At 36.0% G+C, this 19,411-nt stretch overlaps 1 protein-coding gene across 3 annotated transcripts in view; it reads left to right on the top strand.

The window, feature by feature from the left end:
* The window catches only part of ABHD17B (abhydrolase domain containing 17B, depalmitoylase), a 48,074-nt gene extending 29,742 nt beyond the window's left edge, over window positions 1-18,332 (top strand). For 2 of the 3 annotated variants that reach the window (XM_045772416.2, XM_087858861.1), the window contains exons 2-5: window positions 8,340-8,809; window positions 12,143-12,322; window positions 14,991-15,198; window positions 17,912-18,332. In XM_045772416.2, coding sequence (XP_045628372.1) covers window positions 8,343-8,809; window positions 12,143-12,322; window positions 14,991-15,198; window positions 17,912-18,070 — 1,014 coding nt within the window. In that variant the 5' untranslated portion in view covers window positions 8,340-8,342 and the 3' untranslated portion in view covers window positions 18,071-18,332. Of the gene's footprint in view, window positions 1-8,339; window positions 8,810-12,142; window positions 12,323-14,990; window positions 16,541-17,911 lie in introns of those variants that run through there. The other variant, XM_087858862.1, reaches the window with a different exon arrangement.
* The last annotated feature ends 1,079 nt before the right edge of the window (window positions 18,333-19,411 follow it).

Below are 19,411 nucleotides of genomic sequence, written 5' to 3'. Positions count from 1 at the left end.
AGACTTTTTTTAAACTTAAGACTTTTCCTTTTTATTCATCTTTTTTATTTAAATTCAGTTAATTAACATACATTATTTGTTTCAGGGGTACAGGTCTGTGACTCATCAGTTCATATATAATACACAGTGCTCATTACAACACATACCCTCTCCAATATCCATCACCCTATTACCTCATCCCCTCACCCCCCTCCCCTCCAGCAACCCTCAAGTTTATTTCCTAAGAGTTCCAATGCTAGGATTGAGACTTTTGATAACTCCGGTAGATGCTTGTCATCTTCACCTCAACTATTCTTGTGTGTCTACCCCAGCTCTTCCCATCAGTGGGAAAGGAATCTTTGACAGTGCTGGTAAGTTTTCCCTAGTTAGGAAACTCCTCTAAACTTTTTTTTTTTTTTTTTTAAGATTTTATTTATTTATTTGACAGAGAAGCAGCGAGAGAGGGAGAAGCAGGTTTCCCACTGAGCAGGGAGCATGACGCAGGGCTCCATCCCAGAATGCTGGGATCATGACCTGAGCTGAAGGCAGATGCTTAACAACTGAGCCACCCAGGCACCCCTCCTCTAAACTTTTCTAAACTCACAGTTATTAAGGCATCTGTTCAATTTGCCAATAAAACCACGTTTCGTGGGTGTTTTTGGGTGACTCATTGGCCTAGTTACTCTCTCAGTATTTCTCAAATCTCGCTAATATTTTTTTTTTAAGATTAATTTATTAGAGCCAAGCGGGAGCAGGGGGAGGAGGGGCAGAGGGGGAAGCAGATTCCCCACTGAGCAGGGAGCCCACATGAGGCTGGATCCCAGGACCCTGGGATACCACCCCAGCAGAAGGCAGATGCTTAACTGACTAAGCCACCCAGGTACCCCAAGAATCTTACTAGTATTTCAAAAGTATTTCAAAACTCTTACCTAAAAAAGTAACTGACATGATTGATTTTCAAAGAAAATAGTTTTGCCAAAATTTCTCTTTTCAGTTTGAAATATAAAAAATAGAGTACTTCAAATACATTTTTCCTCGGGGCGCCTGGGTGGTACAGTTGGTTAAGCGTGGACTCTTGGTTTCAGTTCAGGTCGTGATCTCAAGTCCCGCTTCAGACTCCATGCTCAGTGCTGAGTTGGCTTGAGTTTCTCTCTCCCTCTGCCCTTCACCCCCATGCACATGCATGCTCTCTCTCTCTAAAATAATGAATCTTTAAAAATATGTTTTTTTCTTAAGGTTTTAAGTATCTGTTCCCATGTTAGCATAGCCCTTGTGGGGTGTCTTCAGAGTTGAGTTTTCTGAGCAGTGTCACCCCATCAAACCCTGTGATACCAGACGGTGAAGTGCCTTTGCTGCTGAGTGCTGTATATAATGGTCCAAAAGAAGAAGGAAATACAACCTACCCCCAAAAGAAAAAAGTTTTAACAAGCTACATTTCTGCATAAGGCATATACAAATAAGATAGAAAATGTGTTTTAAAAATACACTAACCACCTGGTTTCTAAATTACACTTATTTTGATTGTAAGTTATAATCTTACAATTAAGACCGTTTGGATGCTGTCTTAACTGAAAAAGGAGCATGCTGCCAGACTCCTTTAAAGCTGAATGAATGGGGGTGCCTGGGTGGCTTAGTCTGTTAAGTGTCTACCTTTGGCTCAGGTCATGATCTCGGTCCTAGGATGGGGTCCTAGGATGGAGCCCCACGTCGGGCTCCCTGCTCAGCAGGGGGCTGCCTCTCCTCCCTCTGTGCTAGCTTGCTCTCAAGTAAATAAATAATATCTTTTAAAAAAAAGGTGAATGAATATTCTGCTTCTTCGTATGCACTAAACTCTAATGTATATGGCTGTCTAAACAGCATAACAATCATGGTTTCACATGTAATTTTGGTAAATGCTGCTACAGATTACTCACTTGGTACCCTTAAAAAATATTGAAGTAAGTTTAATTTTCCTTACTTTGGTATTGATAACACCCCTAGGGCTACTGAGCTATTATATTATTGACCACCTTTGCATAGTACTGTTCTGGTGATTTCCTTTGGCTCAGTCTTTGGGGGATATGTTGCACTTATGGCTCTATTGAACAGAATTGACCTAACATCTAATCCCTCCCCCATCCCCCGCTTTTTCATATTTGAGTATCTTCTTTGCCATCACTTCTGCCTTAGTCTATTCTGATCTTTCCTACCTCCTGCTGTTAATAATTAAATGTCCACTTCGTTTGTCTGTTTCTGGTGTTAGCCAGGCTCTGCTGTAAATCTAATTTTTAAATTTCTTCTCTCTAAAAAAAATCAGGCCTTAATTTTTATAACCAAAGGTAAAATCAAAAGTGGGTTTGTTTGGGAGCACCTGGATGGCTCAGTCAGTCAAGCATCTGACTCTTGATTTTGTCTAGGTCATGATCTCAGGGTCATGGGATAGAGCCCCCATCGGGCTCCATGCTTAGCAGGGGAATCTACCTGAGATTCTTTCTCCCCCCTCTGCCCCTCTCCCCCCCCCCATAAATAAATAAATAAATAAATCTTATTAAAAAGTGGGTTTGTTCTTTTTTAATGGTGGCAAATGGACTGGTCTTTACATTTTGTGCAGATTTCTCATTTTCAATTATTTTTCATTTTTGAAGGCTCAGAGATTTGTTTATTAAAAAAATAATTATCTCTAGGAGGTGTTGCTGTTACTCTGAATCATTGAGACTTCCAGAAATCTGATTGTTAAATAGATGTGCCTTCAACTAATTGGATGCAGTTGGAAATTTTCTAAGTGACATGATAAATCCTGACTTCCATAAAACAGAATATGTAATAATACTTTCCCAGATTCATCCATGGATGAAGCCAAATTCAAAGTAATTCATTTTCAACTTCGGAATGTAGTTCTTAACCTGACTCCTAGTATATCAAAATTGAGTGGTTTATTATATACCTACCTATGCTCTAAATTGGATAAGACTTTAAATCAGATCCTGTTTAGGATATAGTTGTCAAAATATCACTCAAAATGAAGAGGTAAGCATTTTTAAAATGTTTTCTCTAAAAAGTCTTAAGTACTAGTTCTGTTCATTACAACATCTCAAACTCTAAAAGGATCAGTTGTCCTTTTTAGATGGTGGTGATGTGCATCCATTTGCATTACCAAGAAGCTGTTACAAGGAGATCAGAGGGAAAATTTTTTTCACCAAACTGTTACTACATCAGGAATTGACAGGAGTCATTTCAATAATTTCTTCTGTCAAAAGAGAGGAAGGACATAACAGTAGGTCGTTCTATTTGGAGACATTTTTTAACCTTAGTCTTCCTGTTTTGCTGAGAGGGGACTTAGATGTTCATCTTTTTTTCCTTTGTCATTGAGCAGGAAAAAGTTATCAGGAGAAACAGGTTCTTAAATTAATAAATTCATTACAATTTTAGGAAATTTTTCCTGCTATAAGTGAAGTAACTTTAAGAGTCTCCTGCCAAAAGGAAAACCTTAATTTTCACAATGGACCATCTGTTTAACATTCAGTTGACCTTTTATTTTGTGACGTGATTTTGAGAGGGTAAGATTTACTCTTCTGTAGATACTGTCCTATTCTGTGCTTCATAGCACACTGAATGATTTGGGTAACTTGCTATGTTTTTCCCACCTGCACCCCTCAACCCCAGATTAAGTTCATAGGTTTTTATTATACTGCTTGTATTTTGCTCCCATACAAAAAACCTTAAGTAATTATCACAAAACATTTTCTTTAAAAAAATAGGATTTAGTAAACCTTTTTTCTCTCTTTGTGGAAGTCTCTCAGGTGCAGAGAATTGAGTTAATCTTAATAATTTACGAACTCATTCACTCAAAAATATTAGAAACCCTATAATGTGTCAGGTGTTCTGCTTGGCACGAAAGGCCCAGTGGTAAGCAACCAGATAACGATTTTTTAAAATTTTATTTTAAAGGTGTGTTTATTTTAGAAGAAGTGAAAGAGAACGAGCAGGGGGAGGGGCAGAGGGAAAGGAACAGAGAATCTCAAGCAGACTGCTGAGCACAGAGCCAGTGTCGAACTCTTGGTTTTTCACGACCCTGAGATCATGACCTGAGCCAAAACCAAGAGTCAGACACTTAACTGACTGAGCCACCAGGCACCCCAGCCAAATGTGATTTTTGCCCTATGGCACTCATAGTCTAGTTTGTGGCACATTGTCATCATCAGTCTATGAACATAAGCCCTACTCTTGTTTTATTTATTTATTTTTTCTTTCCTTCAACCTCTTTTCCTCTTCCCCCTCCACAAGCATCCGCTCAGATACTTAGTCTTTAAATATATAACATTTATATGTGTGGTTTTAATTTACATTAATGGTAGTATAGATCTCAATTTATTCCTTTTTCTCACCCAGTACTGTATTTTTAAGCTCTAGCCAGCAGACTGCGTAATACTCCATTATCTGCATCCAAAACATTTACTTACTCATTTCCTGGTGATGAAATCTGTGTTGCTTCCTATACCCTGGTACAAATAATGCTGCAGTGATCAAGCACCCTTGTGACACAGTTCCTTAAGGATTTCTGCAAGTATTTCTTTGGAGTACTTACCAAGTGGAATGCTGGGTCATAGGTAGACAGAATGGCTTAAGCAGTTCACAGAAAGGTTTCTGTTTTCTCCTATTCTTACCAGTACTTCATATTACTCAGTTTTCTTTTATTTGTCTTAAAGCTTTAAAGTGGTATTTCTTGCATTTCTCTGATAGTTGGTGAGAGTGGCCTTTCTTAACATACTTGATAGCCTTTTTATCCTGTAAATTGCCTATTAATATTTTTTGCCCATTTGTTCTCCTGAGTTACCTTTATTTTTCTTGCTTTTGTAGAAGTTCTCATATTTAAGATATTAACTCTGATAATTTTAGATGAAAATCATTATTCCAAAAGCATTTTTCACTGAATAGAAATCTCTATTTGAAGGAAATTAAATCTGCCAGTATTTTAGCTCTCAGATTTTTTTTTTTAAGTTTTATTAGTTTTGCCTTTTAGATCTGTTAATCCATGTGGAGTTTGTGTTCTGCATACATAATGAGAGGTAGGGCTCCAACTACTTTTTGCCTATGTAAATACGTGAATTTTTCCAGCATGTCCTAAAGAATTCACCCTTTTTTTTTTTTTTTTTACCACTTTAAGAAACCACCTTTGTCATATGAGATTTTCATTTCTACATAGGTCTGTTTATAAGCTCTGTATTCTGTTACAGTTAGGTCTGTTTCTGTGTCAGCACTAGTCTGTCTTTACTATTATTTTGGCTTTGTGTGTAGTCTCTCAATAACTGGGAGAGAAAACTCTCAGCTACCCTGCAAATACATACATACATTAGTTCTTTCTTTGCAAAATTACCTTAACTTTTCATAGACTTGGGGGGGGGGAGAGCGGGGTGAAGATGGTAAAAAGCTTTATTTTTTTTTAAGGATTTTATTGTCAAGTAATCTGTATACCCAATGTGACAGGGCTTGAATTTACAACCCTGAGATCAGGAGTTCCGTGTTATACCAACTGAACCAGCTAGGCACTGCAGTAAACAGCTTTTTAAGATGTAATTCTCAGGGCACATGGGTGGCTCAGTCGGTTAAGGGTCTGACTCTTATTTTCAGGGTCTTGAGTTCAAGTCTTGCATTGGGCTCCATGCTGTGCACAGGGCCTACATTAAAAAATAAAGATGTCATTCACATACTATACAATCTGCTTACTTAAAATGTGCAGATCAGTGTTTTTTAATATATTAATAAAGTTCTGCAACCACTACTTAAAAAAAATTTTAGAGCATTTTCATTACCCCCAAAAGAAACCCCATACTCTAGCCATTGCTCTCCAATCCTCCCATTTTCCATAGCCCTAGACTTGGCTCTAATGATTTTTGTGACTGCCTTTCACTTGGTATAAGTTTTTCAAGATTCATCAGTCTTCTGTGGGTACTCTTTCCACAAAACAGTGCTTACGAGTTCAGGCTTCAGAGTCATTCTGCCACACATATCAGTTCTGTCACTTAACCAAGCTCTGTGATCTCCCAGCAGAGGAGCTTGATGTGGGGCTCGATCCCATAACGCCAGGATCACGCTCTGAACCGAAGGCAGACGCTTAACCGCTGTGCCACCCAGGCACCCCAGCCAGATTTATTTTTAAGTTACTTTATTATCATATATGAAAGTCTTCATGTTCAAGAGGTAAATTATAGGAACAAACAGCTATGTACAGCTTCCTTATTATCAACCAAGCATTTAATAGACTCTTGAGGGTCAGCAGTTGCTGGTTGTAAGGTAATTGGAAGCAAGAAATAGCTGTAGACAGATTATTAAACAGATAGCATTGATAATACTGTACCTTATATCTCATCTTTTTTTTCTAGGTCATCTCCTTCTTATTGTAAACTGACCCTTTGAACTTTCTTTCCTGCCATCCTCTTCACTGGGCCTTCCTATATCTTCATGACCAGGATAATAAATTTGTAGCCACATCCTATAGTAGACATCACTAATTTATGACATGTTCTTTGCCTTCCAAGCCTTGCATATGCCCTTAGAATCCTCAGTACAATACTTCACGGAGCCAGAGTTACCACTAAAGGTGACACCTCATTGTCATTTCTGTTTTATCACACCCTTTTCCAACTAGACTATGACATTAACTTATTCATGCTATATTTTTTTGAAGGTTGAAAAGGAATTAAGGTAGAATAGCAAGTAGAGGTGTTTATTAATATCCAAGATCCTGCCCTTCTCTTACCCTGAAAGCCTGTTATATCACTCCTATCTTTGTTTCTCTAGCTGGTGTTTCTCCTTCTTTCTACCTAATTAGTTTACACTGGGAAATTAGTACATGTCTGTTGAGCATATGGACTAGATTTTGGGAAATCAATATATTTGTATTGAGCATATGAACAAGATTTTGATTCTGTAGTGAGTGAAAAGGGCATTTCTTTCTTTACAAATACTCTCACTTCTTGAGTCTCCTGAGGTGGTTTCTTCTCATATATAATTACATTTGGTATAATGGTATGATGTACATTTTTTTCCAGTCTTCCTGTTTAGATTTTTTTTGTAGAACATTAGGTGCCACCAAATCTCTAGAAAGTGTTTTGAATGCCTTCTTCCTGGACTAAGCAATCTGTCACCTACTGCTAAAAAGAGGAATTTGGGAAAGGACAAGATAAAAAGAAATGCTGGTGGGGCAAACAAGTATGACTGTATTTTTGTTCCTGACTTAATATCAACTAAGTACTTTAAAAATACTAATGAAAAAGACAGGAGAGTGGACCATCCTTAAGTGCGCCATCTGTATGGCCATTTCCTGTAGTGATGTCCTGACTACATCATTGTATTTGTTCTTCACAACCAGGCATTGACCTCATCTACTTAAGAAGACAATGAGGGTTACAAAGGTAAACAATTTGCTCGAGGAGAAACAGCTTGGAGTGGAATCCCAACTCTACCACTTACTAGCTATCTGACTTCAAACCTTGTAACTCACTTCTTCCCATCCAACCATATAGGAAATTTTAGCAGATTTTATCTTTTTTTTTTTTTTTTTTGGTAGCCTTTATATTGTAGTCTTTTTAATTTGGGCAATAATTACATACAGACATATATTTTATGTTTTATAGGTATTTGAGCCACTGGCACAATGACTAAAATGATAGGCTTCTGAGATAAATATTTGTTTTCTGAGCCTTTGAGGCAGTGTAGCCCAGGGATATAGGACAGTGGCTGAGCCTGTTGTCAAATCCTGGCTCCACTGCTGCCTCACACTGTGCACATTTCTTTTCTCAGATCAACCAGGGTTGTTTTGAGGATTAAATGTGGTAATACACGTAGAATACTAAATGTGGTAATACACATAGAATACCTAGCACAATGCCTGACAAATAGCAAGCACTTCATTTAATGAAAATGAGCAATGTATATGGTATCATTATATATTTACTATATCATGTTAAATACCTAGCTTCTCCACGACATTCTGAGAATTTCACTGACTTAACCCAGAAATTACTCACAACTCTAAAAATACTTCATACCTCCTATGCTGTTATCTGTGGAGCAATAACAAATATTACCTCTCCTCTTCATATTAGTTTTCATATTTGGTTAAATATTATAATATATAATCACTGTTACTTGAAACATGATTTAATGGGTGTCTCCTGGTCAGGAATATTTGCCTCACCAGAGGACTTAAATTATTTCCGGAACGATGCCAAAAATCTGGGCAAAGGATACTTGAAATAATAGCAGTAGACACTGAATACCAGTAGAATTTACCAGTACCTTTGTTTTAACCTTCTGTTGTATGAAAATGCACAATCCATATTCAAAAATTAAAACATTTGCTATCTTCTTTTCTTTTTCAGAAGATGAATAATCTTTCATTTAGTGAGCTATGTTGCCTCTTCTGCTGTCCACCTTGCCCTGGGAAAATTGCTTCAAAATTAGCATTTTTGCCACCTGATCCTACTTACACATTGATGTGTGATGAAAGTGGAAGTCGCTGGACTTTACATCTGTCAGAACGAGCAGACTGGCAATATTCTTCTAGAGAAAAAGATGCTATTGAGTGTTTCATGACTAGAACCAGTAAAGGCAACAGAATTGCCTGCATGTTTGTGCGTTGTTCACCCAATGCCAAATATACTTTACTCTTCTCACATGGAAATGCTGTTGATCTCGGTCAGATGAGCAGCTTTTACATAGGACTGGGATCACGGATTAATTGTAATATATTCTCATATGATTATTCTGGATATGGCGCAAGTTCTGGGAAACCAACAGAGAAGAACCTCTATGCAGATATCGAAGCTGCTTGGCTTGCTCTTAGGACAAGGTAAATCATGACTGGGAATTATTTTACACATTTAATATGATGGTTAACTAAAATTTTCTTACATAAAAAAAGTAATTTTTATAACTCGTGTTTTAGAAGTACTAAGTAGAGGTCATATTTGCCAATATATACCTATTAAGAATTAAGCTCTTAGATTGTAATTTTAAATTTTTATAAAATAGCATGATTTTTAAGACAGATCTCATTTATGTCTGTTAGTGTGTGTGTGTGTGTGTGATTTTCTTTAAAATTTAAGCCAGTGACAAATAGTTGGTTTTATAAACCTGTGGAGTGTGATATAAAAATGTTTAATCAAAGTTGGAACATTTCAAGGGAATGAAAGATAACATGACTTAGCTAATCATTTACTTACTCTATCATTAAGGGTATAAGAGGCTGGGTTCTTTTTGTTAAAATGATAAGCCAGGGTTTGCATTATTTTATGTAAAAATCTTTTAGAAGTATGACTTACAGATATTTTATTGGAATTATTTTTAAAGTATTCATTCTGTAAAAGTGAGATTCTTTGCTTTGCATTCTGGACTAATAAAATTTGGAGAGCTCTCACGCAGAAAAAAAAAAAAGGTAATTTTATTATAAATGATTTAAGCAAATTCTCTTACCATGTCAGTTATTCTTTGGTTGTAACAGTACATTGAGAACTCGAAATTGCTTTCATCTTTCCTAGTCACCAATATTGAAAAATATTGCAGTTTTGTAGATTTCAGGGTTTTTTCCCATCAGATGGTTTTCATGTACAATAAATAAATATATCTTAGTTATTCCTCATATTATCCACTGATAAGCTGCCTGACTTCCAAAGTATTTTAGACTAAAGCTAAAGGATTTAAAGAAAATTCATCATTCCTAATTTAATGTTTAAATACTAATGGTTTCAGTTAGAACCTCCACAATTTTGTTAGTTGGCATAACTTTTTTTTAGAAAATACCTTTAGAAATGTTTACTCCTATAAGATAATATAATCAAACTATATTCGCATAGCCAAGTTTCATGTAAAGGGGATTCTTAAATCACCTGAAATGATGTGAAAATGTACCTGATGAGTTAGGAAAGATGGTAAGTAGTATAAGAAGTAGGTAATGAGTTGTGGGGGGGAGGGAATGGTAGAAATTTGTAAACTAAAACTGCCTTAAATGATGAGTCAAAATCTGCTCCAGGTATAATGATGTCAGTCCCCTCAGTCCTGCAAACAAAAATAAATGAGTTCCTACTTTCCAGACTCAGCCAATTGAATATAGTATAGTACCTGTTAGGAAAATATGATAATAAATATTTTTAATGGCAGATTTATTGAGATGCAGCTCACTCTTTTAAAGTATAACTTCAGTGGATTAGAACGGTTTTTAAGGGGCACCTGGGTGGCACAGCGGTTAAGCGTCTGCCTTCGGCTCAGGGCGTGATCCCGGCATTATGGGATCGAGCCCCACATCAGGCTCCTCCGCTATGAGCCTGCTTCTTCCTCTCCCACTCCCCCTGCTTGTGTTCCCTCTCTTGCTGGCTGTCTCTGTCTCTGTCAAGTAAATAAATAAAATCTTTAAAAAAAAAAAAAAAAACAGTTTTTAAGGATGCTAAGGTATAGCAGATAGCCTTCATTATTAATGCTTCTCAATAACATGAAAAGATAACTTTATTTAGCCAAAACATACTAGTGTCCAGTGTTCTAGGTGTATGTTAAAAAGAAAAAAAACGCTCTTGTAAAGTGGTTAACTTTTTCCTATTTTTTACCTTGTCTGATATCAGTTCAAAGGAAACATTATAAAATAATTCCTAGTCTTGATTTAATTCATCTTTTTAAACATAGTTGATGACCATACATACTTGATGAATGAGGAACAAGGGCAGAGTAGAAGAATTTCTAAATAGTATAACAGTCTTTGGGCTCATTATCTATGTGCTATAATGAAGAAGTCACTGGACTGGGAGTCAGGGTACCTGGGTTCTAATTATAGGCTTGCGGCTGACTTACTCTGACTTTGAACATCTGCTTCGTAAGCAGCTGAACTAGATTAGATGGTCTTTAAAGTCCTTTCTGAGTTGTACTATTCTGAAATTCTGTTATTGCTTTGAGTTCTCTGATGCTAAATTGGCAGCTGCTTCTACTCTGGAGCCTTGCCATTGCTAACATTAGCCTAAAACCCATAGTTGCCACCAACAGTGCTGCTATTCAGCTAACAGCAACCATACAGCCTCAAGAGTTAACGCTGATGCTGCAAATGTTCATTTTCATAACTTCAGTCAGGTCTTTGTAAAGAAAAAGGCTTTTCCAAGTTTACTTATAGAGTCAGTCTGGAGTAGATGGAGCCCAACCTCTGAGGCGTATCTAAATGCTTATGTAGGACTGATTGGAAGAAATTATGGGGAAGTATGTCATTACTTGGATAGTTCAAAGAGCCCTGGGACCCTGGAAAGGGCCAGAGGAAGCACATGGGGTTTGTCTTGCTATTTTTTCACGTTTAGATAGTTGGAAAGCTCCATTACCTTTTCAAAAGACCAGATGCTGTTGTGCAGATTGCCCTTAGCATCCAGAAGTGACTGCTCTCAGACTTCTAAAGTGGAAAAGCATATTTGATCTTATACCATAGACAAGTAATAGTGCTTGGAACGTAGATTATATCTGATACATTTGAGGCAATGAGTTGACCAGTTTAGATGTACAGCATTTTTAAACGGTATAAGGCAGTACTCGAGATTTTAGCATGAAGTTTGTTCATAATTGAGTCATAAGGCATTTGAAATTCTCTTTTATATGTTTGTTTTACCAATCATTAGTCTATAGTAAAGGCACCTTTCAAGAAAAATTGTAATTTGCTTTCAGCTAAATATTTTTTTATTCATTCCATACAGTAACCATATGTAGTAGCACTTTTCATCACTATGACCAACTTCAAAAAATAAAATGAGCCATTTTTGATGTCTAAACAAAGAACTTTAGTTATACTGAATGGAAAATAGACAGTTAATGTCTATTAAACATCAGTGTGTTAAAATATTAGTGATGTGATATGTTAAGGATTTAGTCAACCATATGCCACATTGAATTGCATAAATGATTTAATGAAAAGTTTGAAATTTTAAAAGACCTCAGCAGTTATTTTCCAAAAGAGGAAACAGATGAAATAAGTTAAGAATATAGATAATATTATAGCAGTAAATATCATAATGATGACTAAGAAACATATTTTAAATATAAGTTTGACATTGTCTCATTTTAAGTCATTCTATTATAAGATTAAGTCCTTAGAAAATGATTGCATATTTTATGCCAGTCCAACTCTCCCCCCCTTTTTTTTTTTTAATTTCTGAATTTGTAGATACGGCATTCGCCCTGAAAATGTGATTATATATGGCCAAAGTATAGGGACAGTACCATCTGTGGATCTTGCTGCTCGGTATGAGAGTGCTGCTGTTATTCTTCATTCTCCTTTGACTTCGGGAATGCGAGTTGCTTTTCCTGATACCAAGAAGACCTACTGTTTTGATGCATTCCCAAAGTAAGTATCAATATTCAAAATTGTTTAATTCAAAGAAACTTGAAGAGCATTTTTTTTCATCACTTAAGGTATTCATAATACAATTCATTCAGCCATGAACTTCTATTTCACATATATTACAGAAATTGTTGAAAATAAATTTTTGAAAAGGGGTGGTGGCAGGAGCCCAGTCAGGAGGCTGAAATATTTGAGCGATAGTAATCCTGATGAAAAGAGCTGAGGGCCTTATACCCAGAGTGTGGCAGAGTGGCACTAATTAGTAGTATTAGAGATAAGAGAATGAATTCGAGAAATGAAATTGACAGAACTGTCAGAGTGAATAGAGGATGATAAACAAAAGAGCCTGAATGTAATTCCCAGGGTTCTAACTTGAGCTGTTAATGAATAATGGTACCTTTCAATGAGACAATACTAGACGAGAGGAAGAGTAAAGGGAAAATGAGACATGTGCATGAAAAGTAGTGAATGGCGTTTAATGATAGCTGATTTATAAAAGAAGTGAACTGCAAAAAAGTTCTGTCTTAAATTAACTTGAATAAATATTGCCACCACAAAGTCTGCAGACACAGTTTTATTCAAATTTGAAGGGAGGACTACTACTCCTCAAGACAAGATGAAAGTTCCTCTAGCTCCTCTTCATAATTGGAAAAAACTGCTGGCCCGTTTTTTTCAAAGGGAGAAGGCAAGAAGTGGGAAGCTGGCAAATTTCAGTCTGTCGTCTTTTCCCCAATTGGCAGCTATACAAAGAATTTTTTGTGAATGATAGATGAGCCAAAGGCCAGAGTCATCACTTGCTTTTTTATAAAACAAGGGTCATTTCAAAAGCAAATTTTTTCATTATTAGCCAGTAAGGGATCACTTTTCTAGGGAAGCTGATGGTGAGAGCATATGATTAGGCTGTGGGGGGTTTTTTGTTTTTACATAAATTTGGGGTTTTTGTTTTAGATAATGGTATATTGGAAGATATGTGCATTATACTGCTTCTGTGAAAAATAAAAATGATAGAGGGAGTATTTGGGGAATGCTTTATCTCTGTCCAGCTCCCTCTTTCATTTCTGCTACACCAACAAAGAGAGTAACCGCAAACTGTTTGAAAGAGAATATAAATTTGTTATAATTCCTTTACTATTGAACATTTGATACCAAATAATATACCAAAGCATTTTTCCTTACCAAGTGCAGCCTTGAATTATTTCATAGATTTCCTTTTTCAAGATTGTATCCTCATTTTATAACACCTTTCTCTCTTTGGGAAGTTGTTTTTTTTTTAAGCATTAAAATTTGTAAGGTCTCTTTGTATAGTTTATATCTCCTTCAAGTTGCCTTTTTTTTTTTTTAAAAAAAGATTTTATTTTATTTATTTGACAGAGATAGAGACAGCCAGCGAGAGAGGGAACACAAGCAGGGGGAGTGGGAGAGGAAGAAGCAGGCTCACAACGAAAGAGCCTGATGTGGGGCTCGATCCCAGAACGCCGGGATCACACCCTGAGCTGAAGGCAGACGCTTAACCTCTGTGCCACCCAGGCGCCCCCTCAAGTTGCCTTTTTAAAATTGTTTTGATCTCTCTCTAATATTTAAAGTATTCTCTGATGTCTGATGATAATTCTTGGTTGTCTCTTCATACGTAAGAATGAGGAACTAAAGAGCTGATCTGAAGCAGGTGGTTGAGTCTTGCTGAGAGTGAGCTTCACTATACAGTGATCTGGTCAAATCAGTTACTTGGGGATCCCACACTGTGTCACTATTTCTGTCTTTTAAGGTGTATATAGTCTCCAACAAGGAGTCTTTCTAAAACTTCTCCCTGGAGGATTGAAGGCCTGGCTGCCAGCATTCTGGGAACCCAGTACAGAAAATGGGTTCATAGCAGCAGTGTGTGTGTTTACACATACATGTTTACTTCTTGCCTTAAACTGTGCCTCACAAGTCCCTGGTCCACAAAACCTTCAGTTTTGGGTAGAGTACAGCTACCAATCTACAAAAAGAAGGGGAAAACACCTGGAGAGGGACATGTTTGTTAAACGGACTTCAAACAAATTCTATAGACTCCTGTCACCTGCCTTCATCGCCATGTCAGTTCCTAGCCTTCTGGATTATCCATGATATAAATTGGATTGTTTCTTTACTTTACTGTCTATTCCCTTAAAATTGGCTTTTCCCCCACACTGTTAATCTGTTATCCCACTCATTTATCTGCTTTCCAGCTCCAAAATTTTGTTTTATTATATTCTCCCTATTTTTGTGAGTTGATACCCCAAAACAAAAAACACTTTGCTGTCATTTTAGTAGATTAAGAGGGAGAAAAAAACAGGAGTGCCCAGAGGTATAAAATTAGCACATACTTAAATAGTTCTTAGTTTCCTCCTCTCCTTCCAACCTACGTTTCTCTAAACATTGTAGAAAGGTGCATGCAGTAGGTTGCTGGTAACCATTGAAAGATTCCCTCAAAACAGAAGTGCATGAAGTTAGCTTCCTTGGGCAATCTTAAGATAAGAAGTATGTAAAGTGACTTTTAAATCTTACTTGAAATCCAAGAGGCATCCATTTTTTCTGGGTTGATTCAAAGACCGTTCTGGTATTTGAATGATCTGTTGGGATGTTGCAAGAAAACTTGTCATACGTTCCTTTTCATAGCTAATTCATTGACTTTCTCTCCCCTCTTTTCTTACAGCATTGACAAAATCTCTAAGATAACCTCTCCAGTATTAATAATTCATGGGACTGAAGATGAAGTCATTGACTTTTCACATGGCCTCGCACTGTTTGAGCGCTGCCAAAGACCTGTGGAGCCTCTGTGGGTTGAAGGGGCAGGTCACAATGATGTGGAACTTTATGGACAGTACCTTGAAAGGTTGAAACAGTTTGTGTCACAGGAACTGGTAAATTTGTAAAATATTCTGTAAATTTGCATACTGGGTTTTTTTTTTTTTCTTGCTGAACTGCACTCTTTGGTAAATAACATAAAACCTGAAGGTTTTGTTTGCAAATCATGTCAGTTGCCTTCATAAATGTACAGGTAATGATTTGTTAACAGACTTAATGAAGGTTTTTATTACCAGAACTAGAAACTGGAAATAACAGTATCATGCAGTCAGGCTGTGTAATTTATATTTTTTCTGTGAATTTTTTTTTAAACATCAAAATGAGTACTGTATGAAATTTTAATTCTATAAAATCAAATGCTGTAAAAGTATTGCCAAATGCTTTTGCATATCAGAAACAAATTTATAGATATTTTTAAAACATCTCAATGTACTAAATCTTATCCAGGTATACAAATGTAATATTCTTTCAATAAAAAGCTGTATATCTAAAATGATTCAAGTACTCATAGTAGAATAAACTGTATGAAAACGTGCAAGTTCACTAGAGATAGCCTAAACCCTGTTGTACAGGGATTGAGGTTTAAACAGTTACTTTATTGTAAAATGCATTGAATTTTCTGTATTTCCTGGTTATCATACATTTTCTCCTTTAAAAAAATGATGTAAGTCTTAATTTTTATGCCATCTATTAATTTACCAACTAGTTACCTTGTAAATGAGAAGTCATGATAGCACTGAATTTTAACTAGTTCTGATTTATAGGTTTGGTACTGTGAGGCAACTACTTAAAATTCTCATTTTTGTTACTTAAAAGGCATTTAGAGCTTTAAGAATGATTTTGTACGCAATGTTGTTTTAAATTTTGACTAATCTCATAGAATTGCAGTACTCTTCATTATAAGAAAATCTGAGAGTCCATTAGATGTTCTTCAAGACCACAAACAGGCTGGCTATTTGGTCATTTTTCACCTTGGCTATTTTTAATAGGATCTATTGTTTTAGATTACTATCTGAGAATTTCATGGATTCACTCCTGGATACAGGAGATAAGAGAACATTTAATTCATAACTTTTATATTAACCAATGTAGTAAAAAACAAAGCTCACACACAAAAACTAAGTTGCCTTTCCTTGAATGAATCCTGCCTGAATAAAACAACGAAAGAAAAATAAAAATAAAATTAACGGTATGTAGTCTAATTTGTAAATGAATGAATATTGAAATAATACACACTGTGGATATATTTTAAGGCCTTATGTAGTTTTAATTGTTCTGCTTGTTCTGTGGTTATGTCTAAGACTATAGTATATGATTCTCTTCAAAGTATATCAAGTATTGTGAATGCTTTGGTTCAGATGTGTCAAATTAACAGTAAAACAACAAATATACCACCCAGCTGTGCTTGTTTGCCTTCTTCCATGCTTCCCATCCCTTACCATAAAACTGAAAACATTTACCATTCACCTTTATAGAACATAGTTGTGTAGTTTTCTCAATTTTATCATCACTTCTTTTTTTGGAGAGGTTTCTTCTCAAGATTATTTTGGAGCCTGTACAATTCCTTTTTTTGTACAACCTATACCCCAGAGTTTAGCTATATGTTTTCTTTGATTACTTGTTAAATTTAAAATATTGATCATACTAATTCAGTATTCATTCATTCAACAAATATTTATTGAATGTCTAAATCATGTAATACTCTATGCCAGATAAAGGTAGACATTGACCATGTCTTCATAGACTTCACAGTGTAGTGTAACCAAGGACACAGACACCTTATTGCACAAGTATTACTATTTGGATAAGGGCTGAGGGAGATTTGTAGCTTATTATAACAGGTAAATGGTACTTCATGGAGGGGAACGTTGGGAGAAGGGCAAGGAAGAGTTTCACAAAGAAGTTAGATTTGATACGAACTTTGAAGGATGACTAAACCTCGTGGCCAAGGGAAATAATTGCTGGCTGAAGGGAATAGTATGTGGAAGCCTAGAGGAAGGACAGTGCTTTTGAAGCATAAAATGCCTGGCCAGAAGTCAAGGGGGAACAGATGGCATGAAGTTGAGGCTGGCAAATTATTTAGGGGCACAATCTTACCTGGTGTCATAGACCCTGATTATTATCCTAGATAAATAGAATGCCATCGATAGGAATATGAAATTGCATTTACTAAGAGTTTATAGATGAAAAAAAAAACTGGATATTTTTAGTTTGCTAGAAATAACGTGAGCCTGTTATACTTGGCTGTAATTTTAGGGTGCAGAAAAATTCATCATGGGGTGATAATCTCATACAAAGGGCTAGTCAAACCACATTTGTAAATACTAATTTCATTTCAGGATACAGTGAAAGGATATTCACAAATTAGAGTAAATCCTGGGATGTTTTACCAAGTTGGAAAGAGTCCCACAAACTAAAACCCAAAGACCAACTGGAGAATTACGTAACTAAGGAATGATAGCTGTGTTCAAGTATTTGAGAGGCATGTGTTCAAGTATTTGAGAGGTATTTGACTCAGTACAACTAGGTGAAAGTTTCAAAATGGCAGGTTAGAGCTCAGTGTAAGAAAGAACCAAGCTGTTATTTGTCTATGACAGGGATTGCCTCCTTAGGGTTGAAGAGGATCTTATCACTGGGGAGAAGCTGAATAACATCTAACACAGTGCTGTAGAAGAAGTTGCAGATTTAAATGTGAAGTTGAACTAGATGGGCTATGTAATGACCCCTTTAAGATTTTATATTCCATTTAGATTTCTCCTACCTTTTCAGAGCATTGCCTGCCCTGCGGTATCCAGAAGACAGTATCATGTAGAAGAATTGGCAAGCAGATCTGGGTTCTCTTCTCACCTGACATCAATTAGATCTGTGGCCTTGCCAAGTCACTTTTCTGGACCAGTTTCCTCACTGGAAATGAAGAGATGGAACTGACGGACTGATACAATCCCTTATGTTTCTAATGTAGTGAAAATCTCAACCCCATTCATCTGTAACAACTCATATCAATTTTTAACCTGGGCTAGAGTAGCCTCAGGTAACTTGCTTGGATACTTGTCTTTTGTGCATCCCAACATGGTGTAATTTGGATGGTAGCCCTAACCCTGGGGAAGTGGTTGGCAGTGTACGTAGCTCCTGCCGTGTCTTCAAGTACGTAAAGCAGAATAAGAACTTCAATAAATTGGTTTATAATCTACATTTCTAGATTTTCTGCCTTACTCAAATTTACCACTTCTGTGTCCTACCTAAGAACGTATTGCAGTAGTTTTTCTTGGTGATTTCTATAAATATATAGGTATTGCTCACATTAAGAAAGCTTGAAAAGCGAAAATAAATTTTAAAAATTGCAAACTGACCTCAATTGTCCTTTAAATAGAATGTTCTTGGTGCATTTAGACATTCTATATGACAAAAATTTTTCATGAACAGGTATTATGGAAAGCCAGACAAACTCCTAAATCTTAAAAACTTTAGATATGAAATAGCTTGATCCCTTCATTTTACAGCTGAGGAAACAAACCCAAAAGTAACTTTGCCAAAATGTATAATACGATTGCCATTAATTGTACTGTACTTCTCTTCATCAAATTTATCTGGACAAATACACCAATGATCCTTTTGAATTATAATACGACATAAGTGTATTTGCTCTCCAGTATTAATCATGATTTTATTTTTTAAATGGCTCTTAGGTTTCTCCTTACCAGCTAATTATTCATTGAATACTAAGTTGGTAGGTTGTGCCTTTCACATTTATCAAAACAATGATTTATGTATTTATTTTAACATTAATCCATTTTTACTAGGGTTGTCTTAAAACTATTGAAAATTAGATAGTCAAATGAATAAACAGTCAAATGTTTAAGCAACACATTTACTACAAATATAATGCTGAGAATAAGCAATTACATTGAAAAAAGTATCAAAGCAGTTATTACTAAATGTGGGTGGGCTTTTAATTTTTTGCCTTAATTTTAAACAGGCATTATAGTTATTGTGGTAGCATGTTAAATTCTAATGGTGATGTACATGCCAAGTATCCAGTAACCAAAAAAGGAGCTACACATAGAATACTTAGAATTGTGATTTGATAGGCAGGATGTGGAGAGAAGGCATTTGTCTACTACATCTCTTAAATAGGTTATGCATCTGACTGAGTAGTTGAATGAGTAATACCAAGGAAGGAAGCAAATACCTCAAGCCTGGGAATGACCCACTAGACATTAGTTTAAAAAAAAAAAAAAAACAGGAAGTAAAGCATAGAGTCTTTATAAA

The sequence above is a fragment of the Ursus americanus genome, chromosome 34, assembly GCF_024610735.1.
Source record: "Ursus americanus isolate L20-20 chromosome 34, mUrsAme1.1.p, whole genome shotgun sequence".
In the NCBI taxonomy this organism is placed as follows: domain Eukaryota; kingdom Metazoa; phylum Chordata; class Mammalia; order Carnivora; family Ursidae; genus Ursus; species Ursus americanus.
This window is presented reverse-complemented; position numbering and strand designations above follow the sequence as displayed.